Below are 17,513 nucleotides of genomic sequence, written 5' to 3'. Positions count from 1 at the left end.
CTGTGCTTAAATATAGGAAAATAAAGAACTATCCTTGTATATTGATTTAATTAAATAATAGTACACATTAAAGTTTAATAAAAATTAGTTATTTTGTGGCCATTGGATGTTTTCAATCTGATCGATTCCTCAAGGGTCAGTTCTTGGACGCCTTTTGTGTAGCCTGTACATGCTAGCCTACTTTTCAATGTTTGAAAAGAAATTTCTAAAAGATTAAATGTGAATGTATTTTCCTTTAAACTTAAATACAATTGAACTGTACTTGGCAAATTTGAGCCTCTCTCTGTGTGATAAATTGCACTCGTACAAAACTGTAAAAAAAAAAAAAAAAAAAAGATGAACATATTCATCTATCCATCCATTTTCCATACCGCTTATCCTCACTACGGTCGCAGGCATGCTGGCAGGGCACACACAGACAAAACAACCATTCACACACACATTCATACCTACGGATAATTTAGAGTCTTCAATTAACCTACCATGCATGTTTTGGACTGTGTGAGGATTACTCAGAGAAAACCCACGCAGGCACGGGGAGAACATGCAAATTCCACACAGGCGAGGTCGGATTTCAAGCTGGGTCCTCCGAACGGTGAGGCTTCATCATTACAACCCAAACTGATCATTAATATCTTCATAATGGACAGATATTTGATACCCCAAATTTAATGTACATATTGGTTCTCGTGGAAAGGCATCATACTTTTGCATGCATCGTTTTACCCAAATGGTATAGCACAGAGCAGTCTGACCTTAAACTTGTGTACCAAATTAAAGTTTCCACCCTTGGGTTTTTCACCCCTCACCATGAGGTGCAAGCGAAGGTATACACAAATATGGAAGTTAATGAGGACTTCCTTGTCCTGTTGGCTACTGTTTGCATTAAGGTGATTGAAAGTGTGACTGGAGGTCATGGTTTAACTATCCGAGTGTGTGAGCAGGTTGTGTTTTATAGCCGGCAGGGAAAGAGTTGCCGATGAGAAGCAGACTTCACATGATACATAATGGATGAGAGAGATTTACTCTCCCGAGAAGGAGCTAAGACCTACCGCCTCTGGGCTGGGCATGAGTATTTACACCACTTGAGAGAAACAAAGCAAGCCGGGTAAAAGTGGAAATGTGCATACTTTAATCCCACTGTGATGGAAAAGCTACCGAAATGGGTGGCATCGAATGTGGGCAGCCACTGGCCCAGTGCCATTCTTGTGACAGTATTTGGCAATTTAATGGGATTAGCTTCCACTGTTGCGAACAGGCAAGACAACCAAACAGCACAGATGTTTCATGTTCATAATCAAGCATGTGTTTTTGCGCGTGTGTGTGCGTGTGTGTGTGTGTATTTAGATATCAACGAGTGTGCTGAGGGCCTGATTGAGTGTCACAACCATTCTCGCTGTGTCAACCTCCCTGGCTGGTACCACTGTGAATGCAGAACTGGTTTCCATGACAATGGCTCATATCTGCTTGATGGGAGCTCATGCATTGGTGAGTATACACAGTTTAAAACATTCTTACAACAACTTCAAATAGCTGCTAACCAGTCTCTGCAGCTCTATCAGCTCATAAATATACTATTTCCGCCATAACGTTCGTGATCTGATTAGAATTCTGAATACTGTTACTCTCTGGCGTCCTCATTGCCACTTTCATTTGTGATCCTTTCGCACATTCTACTTGCTAGGAAGCATGTGTGACTGTGAGTTGCATTTAAAAAGAAGATATGTTTATCCTGCTTCCAGTTTGATGGTAGCAATCGACAAAAAGAATAAATGCAATGCCAAACAAATGCTGCACTCGGTATACAGGCTTGGCCATGAGTAAAGAAAGAAAGAGAGGAAAAAAGAAAATAGTCATCCAAATTAATCTTTAAATTAATCCACTCAAGTTTTTACTGGTATTATTTTGGATGCCATTGTTTGAGGAGCACTGGTGTGGTTTTGGGGCCGTTTACCAGAGTACTTTTGAACTCAAAACAGATAAAAACATTAAACAGCACAGACACACCACCCAGACAAACACCACCCTAAGGCGGAGGGAGGCTACCCTCTCGTCCACCGGGTTGAACCCCAACGTAAAGGCGCCGAGCCGGGGGGCAATAAGTATACCCACACCTGCTCGGCGCCTCTCGCCGTGGGCAACTCCAGAGTGGAAGAGAGTCCAACCCCTCTCGAGAGGACTGGTACCAGAGCCCAAGCTGTGCGTGGAGGTGAGCCCGACTATATCTAGTTGGAACTTCTCGACCTCGCACACCAGCTCGGGCTCCTTCGCTCCCAGAGAGGTGACGTTCCACGTCCCTCGAGCCAGCTTCTGTAGGATCGGATTGCCAAAGTATGTCGGATCACTGAATATAAAAGATTTATGAATCAAATAATATTTATTTAGTCAACTATTATTGAAAAGTACTTAAGTATAAGAATAATCTGAGTATTAAATAAATAAATACTCTTGCATCACCTTCTCTGGTGTAGCCCCATTGCAGTATCAAGAATACAACAAACTCAATTAGGATGGTTAAAGGGAAACATCTGCCAGTATATGCCCAACAAAGTTCTATATATACTGTATGAGGACATCAACTCGGTTTCTACTGCTTACGTCACAGGCTCAAATGGGTTTTCGGCCTAAATGTGGGCGGGAAAACCACCAGAAAATAAGCCTAAAATAACTACTGAGTCTTTTTTTTAATGATTATTTTTAATGGTAGGTGGATTTTTTTCTGCAGACATAATTTTTAAGTACAGAATTATAAAATAAGTGCCAATGTTCAGAGCATTAGCGAGAACCTTTAATGACTCTCAGTAACGTTGAACTTGTTTATATTTATGTCCTGACTGTATATTTTGTTTTATGACTTTTTACTAGAAAGGTACTATAAAGGCTCCAGCTCCCAGAGAAAAATTCCTTTGGCATATAAACATGATTCCAATTCTGAATCTGATGTTCACACTACAAAAATAAAATTTGGTTGTGTCGCTTACATTTCTGTGCTGTATAATTATAAAAATAGTAACCAATGGAATCCATAGTGGGATCAATGAAAGTACCTGTGTGGCATCCGACAAATTCCCTTCATAAATCATGTTATCCTGCATTTATAAGCACCTAATCTCTGTCATTCATATACCAGACCATCCAACGCCTGGGATTTTAAAAAATGAATAAAGCTCCAAGATACCAGGAGCCTATAAATAAAGATAAAATAAATGGGTTTCTTCACAAAACTTTACAAAGAGTTTTTTTCTTTACCGTTCAATTAAAGTGGAAATGGGAATTTAATCGTGTAAATATAACAGTGTCTTCTCCTGCTGTTTCCATCATGTTTCAATGGAGTAATCACAAACAAAACACATAAATCACTAAATAGCTCAGCCAATTTCCCAATAACGTAGGACAATATGTGTGACAACTTATAGTGCATGTACTGTACAGATGGGTGGTAAATAACGTGGATATACTGTACATCACAAAGTCTTGTCTTGACTGCTTAACAAATTAGACAACCCGTCATAAAATAGATACAGTCATACCATCATGAAGTGCTTTCATAGATAAATTTAATGTGGACTCTTAAGTCTTGAGTCCTTCTCAAATTAGACAACCTGTCATAAAATTGATACAGTCAACCATCAATAAGTGCTGTAATAGATAGACGTGGACTAAAATTTCAGTTAGCTCTTGACATTTTACCATTTGGAACAGGAATGAGGAATTTCAAATTGAATTCACCATAATTCACCTAAATTTGAGTTGTCTCACTGGGCTTCTCTGAGAAGTCAGACATTAATTAACAAAGCATAGAATTCAACCACTAAAACAAATTTTACTGTTTGTAAAGTACAAATCCCAAGTCCAATTAAATTGGGACGCTGTGTAAAACATACTGTAAGTAAAAACACAATGCAATGGTTTGCAAATCCTTCTCAACCTATATTCAATTGAATATACTACAAATACAAGATATTTAATGTTCAAACAGACGTTTCCTTAAAAAAATTCAAATATTTACTAATTTTTAATTTGATGACTGCAACACCTTCCAAAAAAGTGGGGACAAGAGCATGTTTACCACTGTGTTACATCGCCTTTCATTTTAAAGCTGGAATCCACAAATGTTTTTTGTTAAAATATATATATTTTCACTCAAGCCAATACTTGTATTGTATTCTTCAATAGTTTATTTTTTTAATATTTAGTGAATGCCCGATTAATTTCCTGCACTCGCCCAGTAGAAGGAAATGACGGCACAGAAATTAGGCATTTTGCCGAGCAATGGACGGACCATAGTTGTAAAACCGTCACAAAACATTATTTTTCATTTGCACTCAATTAATTACGAAGCATTGCAGGATGTTGAATAGCATTGTGTATTCAAGTATTGGGGATGGCGGCAAGCTACATTTCTTTTGCATTGTTGCTTTGAGTGAGAGCGCCATGGGCTGCATCTCAAAACACATGCATTATGCCTAATGCTTTGGGGAGAGCCATGTGGCTTTAACAGAAAGGTTTTCCAGAAAGATGAGAATAATGCATTCTATGTCTCCCTGCATAACAATGTGTGTGTATCACTTCCTCATTGTCTGTAACTGACCTGACCTTTCCATATGGAGACCTATAGCAGAAATCCAATTGAGATTTGCAAATACAGAGCTTTGGGATACTTCAAGTACTGACACAGTACAGTAGGATTTGTATTGTATGCACATGCAATATGTCCTCCATGGTATCGGTGCACTCGTTTCTGAATTTTAAGTTTTCCATTTGGTTGGCTGTGCTCAGCTGCATTCTCCAAATGTCTTTTGTGTTGCAGTATTGCAGTGTGTGTGTCATCTGCGAGCAGCAGCTTCTGGCAGAATGTGGTGAATGTAGCATGACGAGCATTAATCCTCCAGCAGCAGAGGTGCATGTCCTACCGGCTAATGGGGATTTTATGTAGTGTATGCAAATAGTCTGCGGAGGAACAATACATTCTCCACTGAGCTGTTGTGCTGTGGCTCATCTTTTCTGCAACTTGATTGTGCAAACAATTATAGCATGTATTCAGCAGTGGCACAGCGTATTGTCATGGCTACAACATGAGCCAAGCTTCGTGTAATTTCAGTGGCTTGCCTGCCAAATGCAACTGTACCCTGAATATGAGTAACTCAGGCCAATTCACCAAACATTTGAATGTTTATGTTTTATTATCTTATGTTTAACTGCTTTAGCAGTAGATTATTTTGAATGGCTGACAACAGTGAGGCAATTACAGACAATAGTGGCATCAATTCAAACGGCAGATGGAGCTAACCCCAGCATTTGGGCAGCATGTCACATTATGTTTGGCTCAAGAAAATGCAAATGAGTAACATTACAGCTGAGCCTCTAGAGGCGCCTGAATCCTGCTGATTCATAATGACAGCAGGAGGGCCACAGGTAAATTCTGGGACTGCCTGGATTCATATGAAACTTCACTAAATACTAGATCTCCAAGATCTGCAAGTTTCTTTTTTTTTTTTGTATTTTATTTTTTGTTCTTGTCCTGCTCGGTTAAGCAGGTCAAGCAGAAAGGAAGATTTGTAAACCTTTGATGCCAGAACAGTTTTACTGTGTCACAGTGGACTTTTTAAGATGCCACTGTGGTTTCTTTGTATTCTGATAGATATTTATTAAGGATTACAGCCATTCAGTTAAACAGAACAAAGTTTTTAAAGGGGAGTGACAGAACAAACAAAAAGGAGAAAGAATGAGAAGGTAACTAAACAATACACAGTAGGGAAAGAGGACAACAAAATACTAAGCACTAGCTGTAAACAAGATGAGGCAAGTAAAGCATTATATACCTAGTACAATGAGAGATTAGTATCGAGTGTTGTATGGGGCAGTCGTGCTACATACACCCTGTGAGGGAAGGACAGGACAATATAGGACAGGATTGGACAGTGACAGCAGCGGAAGCATGCAGGACAAGGGTCGTGGACCTGGCTGTACAACTAAAGTGTGGTGGGAGTGGCTGTGTAAACTATAAAAATCTATAGGACAAGAGTGTAAGTGAGGGGATACCCAAGACATTTGCATAGGCAAACGAATTTCCAGCGAGTTTGCTACGTAGCACGTATGTAGCAGCGCGTATGTTCGTTGACAGCGGCTCGTGACAGGCTGTACTGACGCTTGCATTTTATGCTTTACACATAATCACTCGTGTAGTACTTTTTGGAGAAACCCGTTCCTTGACGGACGGCCCGCCATGGGAACTCATGGAGCTGAGCAGAGTCAGGGCAAGGAGTCGCCGCATCTACCTCTCTCACACCAACTTCCATCATGTCTTCCCTTGCTCCATCTATTAACCTTCCTGCTCTCTCTAACTTTGTTTCCAAAACATCTGACTTTGGCTGTCCCTCTGATGAGCTCATTTCTAATCCTATCCAACCTGGTCACTCCGAGAGTGAACCTCAAGATCTTCATTTCCGCCACCTCCAGCTCTGCTTCCTGTTGTTTCTTCAGTGCCACTGCCTCTAATCCGTACATCACGGCTGGCCTCACCACTGAATCAGTTTCTTCACTTCCTTACCAGACTCACCATTGCCCAGTCTGTTGACCCCAAATATTTAAAGTCCTCCACCCTCGGTATCTCTTCCCCTCCACCCCTCTCATTCATGCGCATATATATATATATATATATATATATGTATATATATATATATATATATATATATATACACACACACACACACACACACAAACACACACACACACAGTGCGTCCGGAAAGTGTTCAGATCCCCTTAAATTTTGTTATATTGCAGCCATTTGCTAAAAACATTTAAGTTAATTTGTTTCCTCATTAATGTACACACAGCACCCCATATTGACAGAAAAAAATTGAATTGTTAAATTTTTTGCAGTTTTATTAAAAAAAGAAAAACTGAAATATCACACAGCCATAAGTATTCAGGCCCTTTGCTCTAACACTCATATACTTAACTATGGTGCTGTCCATTTCTTCTTATCATCATTGAGATAGTTTTACACCTTCATTGGAGTCCAGCTGTGTTTGATTATCCTCATTGGACTTGATTAGCAAAGCCACCCACCTGTCTATATAAGACCTTACAGCTCACAGTGCATGTCAGAGCAAATTAGAATAATGAGGTCAAAGGAACTGCCTGAAGAGCTCAGCGACATAATTGTGGCAAGGCATAGATCTGGCCAAGGTTACAAAAAAATTTCTGCTGCACTTAAGGTTCCTAAGAGCACAGTGGCCTCCATAATCTTTAAATGGAAGACGTTTGGGACGATCAGAACCCTTCCTAGAAGTGTGGCCATCCGGCCAAACTGAGCAATCGGGGGAGAAGAGCGTTGGTGAGAGAGGTAAAGAAGAACTCAAAGATCACTGTGGCTGAGCTCCAGAGATGCAGTCGGGAGATGGGAGAAATTTCTAGAAAGTCAACCATCACCGCAGCCCTCCACCAGTCAGGGCTTTATGGCAGAGTGGCCCGACGGAAGCCTCTCCTCAGTGCAAGGCACATGAAGGCCCACATGGAGTTTGCTAAAAAATACCTGAAGGACTCCAAGATAGTGAGAAATAAGATTCTCTGGTCTGATGAGACCGAGATAGAACTTTTGGGCGTTAATTCTAGGTGAAATGTGTGGAGAAAACCTGGCACTCCTCATCACCTGTCCAATAAAGTCCCAAAAGTGAAGCATGGTGGTGGCAGCATCATGCTGTGGGGGTGTTGTTCAGCTCCAGGGACAGGACGACTGGTTGCAATCGAAGGAAAGATGAATGTGGCCAAGTACAGGTATATCCTGGACAAAAACCTTTTCCAGAGTGCTCAGGACCTCAGACTGGGCTGAAGGTTCGCCTTCCAACAAGACAATGACCCTAAGCACACAGCTAAAATAACGAAGAAGAGGCTTCAGAACAATTCCGGGACTGTTCTTGAATGGCCCAGCAGAGCCCTGACATCATAACAATTGAGCATCTCTGGAGAGACCTGAAAATTGCTGTCCACCAATGTTCACCATCCAACCTGACAGAACTGGAGAGGATCTGCAAGGATGAATGGCATAGGATGCCCTTCAAATAATGCAGCAGCCAATTCTTATTGCAGCGGGACGCTTCACCAGAGATCTGGCGTCGGAGAGATATCGACCTTGTAGAAGGGGTAGGATTACAGTTGTACGACAGAGTCTGCATCTCGCCAAAGCACCATCTCTGGTACATATAATAGACAACTTGGAATCACAACTTGCTGTAAATTATGACAATGGCTACATTCACACTACACAGCATAATGCTCACTTGTGGTAGTTCCCATAACTGACTATCAATTAAAAGAAAAATGTTTGACCGGTCGTGCTCCTGGTCAAAAGTTGAAGAACACAGGAATTATTATATTATTATATTATAAGTGGCTAGACGGACAGACGGATGGATGGAAACGTTTAACCAGTAGTGCTACTGGTCAAAGGTTTTAGAACACAGGAATTATTATATTATTATAAGTGGATAGACGGACGGTAGTGCTACCGGTCAAAACCTTTAGAACATGTAAATTTTTTCCAGTTTATTTTATTTTTTGATTCTTTTTTTTTTTTTTTTTTTTTTTTTTTTTAGTTAAAAGTCAAGTAGTTCAAGTCCAATGAACAGCCACACAGTTATGGATCTTCAACAACAGAGTTAGGAAGAACTTTCTGAAGGATATTTCCATTTTAGAGATAATGCCACAAGTGTGTGTTCAGCTGTTATACTGCATCTCCTCATCTGTACATTTTTGTAAGATTGAATCCATGATTTCTTTTGTAACTTGAACAGTTTTTGTTCTGTGCTTTCATTTCAGAGTAAAATGAGAAATTTACCTGCATCCATTTACATTTTTAAAAAGCTGGAAAAATTGGGGCTGTTCTCAAACATTTGAGTTTTAGAACACAGTAGTATACATATACACATGTATATGTATATATGCATGCACACGAAATTTGTTCTCTGCATTTAACCCATCACAGTGAACATGTTTGTGGAACACACTGGAGCAGGGGGCAACTGAAGCGCCCGGGGACCATTTCGGGGTATCAGTATCTTGCTCAAGGACACCACTGCCGTGAGTCCGGGGGATGGTCCAATCGGAGTCTTGAACCTAAGTCCCCCACGGTGGGAGGCAATGATCATAACCATTGTTCCTCATTATAGCAGGCATAAACTCACCAACAAAAACCAAACCACTTGAAAATGTCATCCAAACTGAATTTGAGAATGACAACCGGCATTTACTTTGCCCTTGACCTATTTTATCTGTCAATAGTTAATCTGGGTGGCACAGTGGCCGACTGGTCAACACATCTGCCTCACAGTTGTGAGGATCCGAGTACAAATCTGGCCTCGTCTGTGTGAAGTTTGCATGTTCTCCCCGTGCCTGCGTGGGTTTTCACTGGGTACTCCGGTTTCCTCCCACATCACAAAAACATGCATGGTAGGTTAATTGACCAGTCTAAATTGCCCATAGGTGTGATTGTGAGTGCAAATGGTTGTTTGTTTATATGTGCCCTGCAATTGGTTGGCTGTGTACCCCGCCTCTCGCCCAGAGTCAGCTGGGATAGCCTCCAGCACGCCTCCGACCGTAGTGAGGATAAGCGGTACGGAAAATGGATGCATAGCTGGATAGTTCATCTAACCTGCTAGTAATCTGTATGTCGTGTGAGGTGTAACCAAAAGCTAGCAACAGGTGTTTTAGAATTAAAATACTAATCTCTATCCCTGCTGAAGTGCCGCTTGCTCCCTCTTCAGATACCTCAGATGACATCCCTGAATAATGACTTCACAAAGCCGAACCTTCATCTTTCCTGCAGTCTGTATTGCTGCTGAGTTTTGAGTATAGAGTTGAATAAAAATGCTCATGGATTTCTGGAATCACTGCAGTCTGGAGGACAGAATTACACTCAAGACATTTCACAGCATTGCTCTCCTACTTAATGCATCCATTTTATTTATTTTGATGTGGCGTCTGAAATTGTTTTCTAAGAGGTTTTCAGAGGTTAGATTCCGTTTGAGTATGGATTTAGTGCAAATCTGTTTAACACTGAGCCTTCCTTAAGGTGCCGTTGATCTTACCCTTGATGTGAATAACAATTCAGTACCTCTGGCAAGCATAAGTGCAAGGAGGGCATTGTGCATAATTGTTTGAGTACAATATTACACAAAAAAACATGCATTTACATAAAACTTTGTCGATTCATGATTTGCATTACAAATTTGCATTTTGGTGCAGGTCTGGCTCGCGGAGCCATGATTTTATGTGCATCTTTGTGAAAACTCATGATACACAATAGCTGGCAGACATGACTTCTCCTTTTTTGGGGCGTGGGGCAGTTGACTACTTTGTAGCAGGAAGCTACAGGAAAGTTAATTGAACCTTATAAATCTCAACTCAGTTGTTCAAATGTATTTTTTTTTTTTTTAAATTTATGAAAAGCCAAATTATGCTCTTGCTTTGTTTCTCTTATGCATCATAGTATTTTACATTAGCTGGTAACTTAAGGAGCTCTGCACAATATGAAAATGTCGGTCATTTATATAAATCTGCACTCACCTTAGTGTTGTTGTTGCAATAGCTTACCCATCAATAAGGCAAAGATCACAATGTGATGCTAAACATATTTTAATTGTCAAAAGTTAGAAAAAGCAACAAAATACTCAAGTTGTACTGTAACACTGGAGCACCCTTCTGACACCAAACCCAATGAAACAGTCATGGTCGGATAGAGCTCGAAACCATCCCATTCATCGATTGGTTGACAGAGAATGTTCACCTGTTTTAGACAGCAAAAATATGCTGGAATTGGAACAAGCACAAAGTTGGAAAAAAAATTGTGGATTTTGATGGAGAAGGGATGAAGCTGTGGCGTGGCATGGTTCCTCTTGAATGACTAGCAGGGTACAATGTGTCCCAATTCTAGGCCTTAGTTATTTTTCATGCTGTATAACAGATTGGCAGTGCATTGATAATCTGTGATCAGTAATAATTGATATGCTTGTACTTTCTATGTTAGTAAAGCAAAATCTATGCATTTGTACTGTAGGCCTACTGTGACTTACTTTCTGTCTGCCTTCTAGACATCGATGAGTGCAGCTTGCAGAAGCACACCTGCTGGAATGATAGTGTGTGTGTGAATCTACCAGGAGGCTACGACTGTGTGTGCACATCAGGTCCAGGCTGCACTGGGGACTGTCCACAGGAAGAAGTTGTCAGAAGGAACAGAGAAGACTGGAAGCCCAGCTATGACATCTGCACTCTTTGTTCCTGCAAGGTAAAGCCCAAGCAAATACATGCAAAGCGCTACACGTTTTTATTACATTGTTTGATTTGATCTATATGGGGCAATATTGCAATTCTACTCACTCCAATAGAATCAGTGTTGTCAACTTGGCTACTTTCTTGTTAAACCTGGCATCTTTCCATCTTAACAGTTTCTTCTCCCAGATTTGACTAGCGGCTTTTTCTGATGTTTTGGGGACCTGAAAGCACGTATCACTCTGAAGTTAATATCTTCAATGAGCAGTGGGCGCTGCTGTGAGCTCCTTTGCCATCACAAAGCACCCACAGGTGGTCAGGTTCACAGTAGCCTCATGCAGCAGTCCCACTGTAGTCAGAGCTGAGAGGAGACCCATACCCCTCTGTGTACAGACTCCAAATGAAATGCTCATGCGCAAAGCTGCCGCTGTTTCCGCCTTGGTTTACAGAGTTAGATGTAAATGCAACTGCTTCTTCTCTGTCACGCTAAAATAAATCACTGCATTTAACTCAGATACCCTCCGCGACTCGGTCCCAATCCTATCGTTCATGTGAAGGTGCCAGTCAATAGATTTGGTTCTTTCGTGAATGTCACAACCCTGCAGTCTTTTGCTCAAATTTGGTACTGTAACATTTAACAATACAGAACAAAATTGATTTAAATTGAAACAAAACAAACTAAGAATCAACATAGTTTATTAGCTGTTCTTATCAGACTTAGCATTTTTTAGTCACTTTTTATCTCTCCCATGATGCTATTTCTCTCTCCTACAGCGTCCATTGCAATTAATTATGAAAATGAGGCTATGACATCAACTAGCGACTTGTAGGACAGCCAATAGCGCTTTTCCTTACTGAGGAGTTGGCAACATTGAATAGAATGTGAATGGTTCATGCTACCACTCAAATGATTGATGATGATTATTAAAAAGACTAGGATAATTGAAAAGGTGGGATCATGCCAACAGGAAATAAAACAATATAAAAAATGTTTGAAGATCATGTCATTCAAGGATGAGTACAGCGCCGCACAATCTGATAATGTTATCATTTACCTTCTAGCTCTTAACCAATCCTAAACATTAATTGTGCCATGTTAAACATCAGACAGGCTATGCTTCAGGAGGAGAAAAAAAACTTGTCGTTTGTCGTTGATTTGTAATGCTTTCTGACAAATATTTTTCACAGGTAAACAACTTATTTCGGGGCTGCAGAATCTGAAGTAGGTTGTGTAAAGTACTTGCGGGGAAGTTAGATATTGATCAGAGTTGTCTTTGAAAATGGGAGAGTCAATGAGAGGTTCTTTCGGTTTAAAATATAAAATTAAGGAAATAAATTTTCAATTAGAAAGTTACAATTATCAGTCTTATGACTAAACTTATCAACGTAAGTTAGAACCTCTGGCGTAATGTTTGAATTAACTCCTACCTAAAGTGGTCATGTTGACACAATAGAGTCTAGAAAGAACATCCACAGAGGGCAGAAAAGCTTGCTGTTTGTTGTAGTCTGTTTGTTGTAGTCAAGTCATGTTACTCAATCGGTCTGTGGAGCGAGCGGTTTGCTTAACTTTTGACTTTCTGTCTCAGGCGATTAAGTCGTTACAGTTAGAGTTGCAATTTAAAACTCACACTTGTAAAATCATTCTGTGTATGCCCAGGTTTAGGAACTGCGAAAGAAAAGACATATTTTAACACGTGCAGTTTGCAACAGCGATACATTATATCAATCAATATATACAAATGTGCATTTAATGGGAGACGTCAATTGTGCACAGCCATATGCAGAGGTTGTAAGAACGACAATGATGCAAGGCACAGCACTGATGTGGGTTTGCTGAAAAACACAACACAGTGCTGGAATGCATGCATTTACTTCCTGGCATTGAGAGCTTACTACAATTGGCAGTAATTCCCTAGCAGGCTCAAGACCGTAAACATAAAGACCAAGGCCATAAGAATTGGCCCCGTGGTTACTGAGGCACGACAATATGCATAGATAAAACATTGGCTCTGTGTTACCTTTTAATGGTATGCAGATTGATTTTATGGCCCTCATACATTTTCTAACAGCCCTTTCTTGTAACATTTTATATCACACTGCACTGCCATCTCTGAATCAAACAGTGCTTGCTGTTCTGTATAAAACCAACCATTAAGTTTTTAGCAGGAAGAATGGAAGATATAGGGCCAGAGTGTATTGGTGAGATTCAGTCAATATAGAGTCAACCAAGACCCGCAACAAGATGGGACTAGTGGAGCCCCCCCTTAAAATTTTTATAATTGTCATCATACAACAGTACCCTTAAAAAAATAAATGGCTTTCAGATAAGCATGTACAATATACTCTAACAATTCTAACACTTCAGTGATCTGGTTTGATCTGCGTTCCACGTCTGAGACGCATAAAAATTAGCAGGGACGCATAAAGTAAAATCAATCTGCGTTTTAGGACGCAGTGCTATGGATTAAAATATTCTGGCGTGGTGCTGGAAATTCGGCATATACATTTTTTTTTTTTTTTTTTACCGACAAAGGACTAGAGTGTGACGAATTTGGTCGCATATCCGCCCAAATTTCAGAATGATGTGATAAAGAAAAAACAGAGGGTGCACCTGTACGCCAGTCATTTGAGGAAGAATAAAACGTTTCCGCGTATTGCAAGCAGACACATGAAACTCATTGTGCTCTCTAAACCAATCAGAGATAGTGAAGGGCAGTGACACTCCCTGCGCTTGCGTACTTTTAGTAATGTGGGCACTACCGTACACGAAGCGAAGTTTTCTGACGACGAGCCAGTAGCTGTACAATTACATAAAGTTGAGCTGCATATATTGAATTAGTTCCAAATTCTAACGCAAGTGCAACGATGTGGGAACATTTTGGATTCAAGCCAGAACAACGCGGCCATCCAGCGGTGTCCAATGAGCTGGTATGTCAAATTTCTATGAAGTCACAACAAAGACAACACAACTTAAAACCTCAAAATGACTAAATCCATTTTAAACACAACCATCCCACCCAATTTCTTCATCTGGGAACAAAAAACACAATGGGGACACTTCCCGTTTCCCGTCAGCTTGCAATTATGGACCTCTTTGCCCAAACAATGCAAATACAAATGTGACAGTGTATACGCTGCACGTATGCTCACATTATATACAGTACAGCATTGCTATTGTAAAGAGATGCAGCTATTGAACATGTTGACAAAGCAGCGTTTAAAGAAAGGCTGCAGAATTTTAAGAAGCAGCACAAATGTTGAATCAAAACAGAATGCTTTGATCTACTTGTTGTTTTGTTATTAATGTTGCTACTTTTCTTAACCAACTGGAAACTTGATTAGGAGTATATTGCCTGGTAAGGCATTAATGACTGTTTATACCTAAATGTTTAATATTTGTTTAAGCGCAATGTTTGTGAACAGAGCCTGAGTCTGTTTTATTTATAATGTTTTTATATAAGATTTTATTTATTGTTCTACATTACAATGTCAATGTTCATTATTAGAATTAGAATTCAAAGTCATCGATACTATCGTTTGTTGTGATAGTTTTTGGGGAAAATATAATATAATTGCTACCGTGACAGGCGTAAACACATATAATATACTGCGAGAGTAATAAAAATCTGCAGTACAGCAGGACCACGAACCAAGAACCGTGATATCGCATTCTGTGATAAGTTGCAAGGACTCATTGTTCCCGGGTTGGGACTCATTGTTTCCGTGACTTGTGCATCCCGGGACTCACATAGTCTCAAGTGTACAATGATCTATGGACTTACTAAGGCAAAAATAATGTTACCTCTATACTTACAGGTCATCCAGGAGTAACTTTAGTCATGAGAAGTTTAAAATTACGTACTACTTTGGTTTTACTTATCGCCGTTTCATACTTCTATTTTCTTCTGGAGTGTCATAAACCAATTTAGGCTGTTTTCTGGAAGCCTTAAAAGGAGAAATGCATATGGGCAGAATCATAAGGTATTGCAGAAAAAGCACAAAAATACGTATATAGATGCACTTTTTAGCAAACTGTTTCAGTTATGTTCTACAGGAAAATCTGGGAATCGCAGAGGGTTCACTGTATTTGATTGATATAAGGGTCAAATACAGCACTCTTGTTAATTGCTTTAAAAAACAAAGTGATGATGATCTTGAATAATGTTCACTTGGTTCCAGCAAAAACTATTGTCAACATGTCCGTTCAAATCTTTGTTGACAGGTATCAGCAGTTACAAAAGGGGAGACCAGTGGTTTTATATATACACACACACACACACACAAAGAAGAAAAAGAAAGAATGAAAAGGAGGCTGAAAAGGGACCTATAGCAACATTAAAAATGATCTGCATAAATACTTTGCTGTTTTTTAGGGCAAAAACAACACTGCACATTAAAAAAAAAAAAACATCCATACCCAGAGGGACCCTAGCATTGTTGTGGACAATTAATGGTTTCCTATACCAAGCAATTTTGCTTTAAAATTTTCATTGTCTGACGCTGAAGAGGGATTTCTCCTTTCAACACAGCATTTATTCACATAATACTATATTGTTGGGCCTGTCTGCATAATTTTGACTCTGTGTGTGTATTATAGAATGCAGGATAGATAATCCAAAATAAATTCAAACGTGCATGCAGTTTTTCTTTCTTTCTTTCTTTCTTAAAGTTTTTTTTTTTTTTTTTAATGTCATACAATCATTCCTTCCATTTTCTATAGTGGTTGTCCTTATAAGGGTTGTTACAGGTTGGCTGGAGTTGGAGCTGACTTTAGGTGAGAGGCGGTGTACACCCTGGATTGGTTACCAGTCAAAAGAACAGTTCAAATAAAAAATGAAACCCCAAAACTCATCTATGACACCCATGCCCATGATAAGTGTATGTAAACCTATCACAACTCTACATTCAAATTCAAAAGAATGGCTTCACGAGGTGAAGCTAATGTGAAATGCTCAACTAAATCCCAAACTTGATTACTTGATACTACTGCATACTTAAAATCAGTGGGGTGACCAAAAGGACAACAATATACAGAAGATGCCATTGCAATCTCACTAGTAAATATTACTAATTCAATGTGTCACGTGGTTAGAATCTGATTATTCTGTGTCAACTTTGTTTTCCAACAGTATTTATTGAGGGATTATTTAAATCTATATTTGAATTATATTTTAATTGTTTTCAATTGTATGGGCAAAAATATGTTGATTAGGGGTCGGACCCGCCATCTAAAACCCCATTCGTATTGGCAGTAACGAATGACTTCTGAATCAGCATCAAATTGTGACACTTTGTACTATTCTGAAATAATAGTTCAATTGATTATTTGAAAACTATCTATTAAACCAGAATGAGACTACGCTGGCACGTTTTAGCTGATGCATTTGTAGCTGCTGCCTCTCCCTCCAGAAATGTTATTCTTTTAAGTGTAAAATGGCTTACTTTAACCAGGATCCCTCACTGTACCAAAGGTAGAAGCTCGAGTCTGTTTGGCGCCTGTTGATAACGTAGATCATTGCTGCCTTAGCCTTACTGGACCATGCTGCCACCTTTCTAACTAGCCTGCTGGCTAGCTTGCCGGCACTCGTCATCTTTCATCTTTATCGTCGGGCTCGAATGCCAATTCGTGTCACCACACATTCGTGCATGGCCCTAATGTTGACATGGTGTCACAATATGGACAGATGCTTCCACTTTGCTTGTTGTCTTGGGCTGAAGGAGTGTAATTAAAAAGGCCAGGAGGCTGAGGCTATTTGCAGGAACATTCCCATTCGGTCTATTTTTCAGACAAACTCCAGTGCTCTTGAACCTGTGACCTCTGCTTTCCAGGATGGGCAGACGTATTGTAGAAGGAAACCATGTGAGTGTGGAGACCCAGAGGAGGATCTGTTCTGCTGTCCCAGTTGTGACAACAGACCCAACAGCCAGTGTTTGGACCAGAGTGGCCGCACCCTCTACCGGAGCGGAGCGTCCTGGCTGTATGGCTGCCAGCAGTGCCGCTGCATGGTCAGCACATGCGCGCACACACGCGCACTCACACACACACACACACACACACAGACATATATACACGCAGAGTGTAAATTGGAAACACAAATGAAACCTGACCTTCATGGCAAATCCCTGAGGGTTGTACCAGAATCCGCTCATCAATATGAAGCTCAGACTTGAGTTTTGTTTACACCTGTCCCTTGTATGCTGTTCCGCTGGCTTTGTGTGTTTGTTTAGAGACCACATAATGGCT

The 17,513-nt window shown here is 40.1% G+C and overlaps 1 protein-coding gene and 1 long non-coding RNA gene across 3 annotated transcripts in view; one reads left to right on the top strand and one right to left on the bottom strand.

The window, feature by feature from the left end:
- Window positions 1–17,513, top strand: part of LOC133399034 (protein kinase C-binding protein NELL1-like) — a 271,032-nt gene that overhangs the window by 243,836 nt on the left and 9,683 nt on the right. For both annotated transcript variants that reach the window (XM_061670100.1, XM_061670099.1), the window contains exons 16-18: window positions 1,348–1,488; window positions 11,092–11,285; window positions 17,099–17,275. In XM_061670100.1, coding sequence (XP_061526084.1) covers window positions 1,348–1,488; window positions 11,092–11,285; window positions 17,099–17,275 — 512 coding nt within the window. The remainder of the gene's footprint in view (window positions 1–1,347; window positions 1,489–11,091; window positions 11,286–17,098; window positions 17,276–17,513) is intronic.
- On the bottom strand, window positions 11,147–17,469 carry LOC133399035 (uncharacterized). Its single transcript, XR_009768158.1, has 3 exons — window positions 17,378–17,469; window positions 11,378–11,493; window positions 11,147–11,278 (listed from the first exon to the last, which is right to left on the bottom strand). It is a non-coding gene; the product is annotated as an uncharacterized LOC133399035 (long non-coding RNA).

This window comes from Phycodurus eques, chromosome 2 (assembly GCF_024500275.1).
Source record: "Phycodurus eques isolate BA_2022a chromosome 2, UOR_Pequ_1.1, whole genome shotgun sequence".
Taxonomy (NCBI): Eukaryota; Metazoa; Chordata; class Actinopteri; order Syngnathiformes; family Syngnathidae; genus Phycodurus; species Phycodurus eques.
Note: the sequence above shows the minus strand (reverse complement) of the source record. Positions and strands in the feature narration are given on the sequence as shown.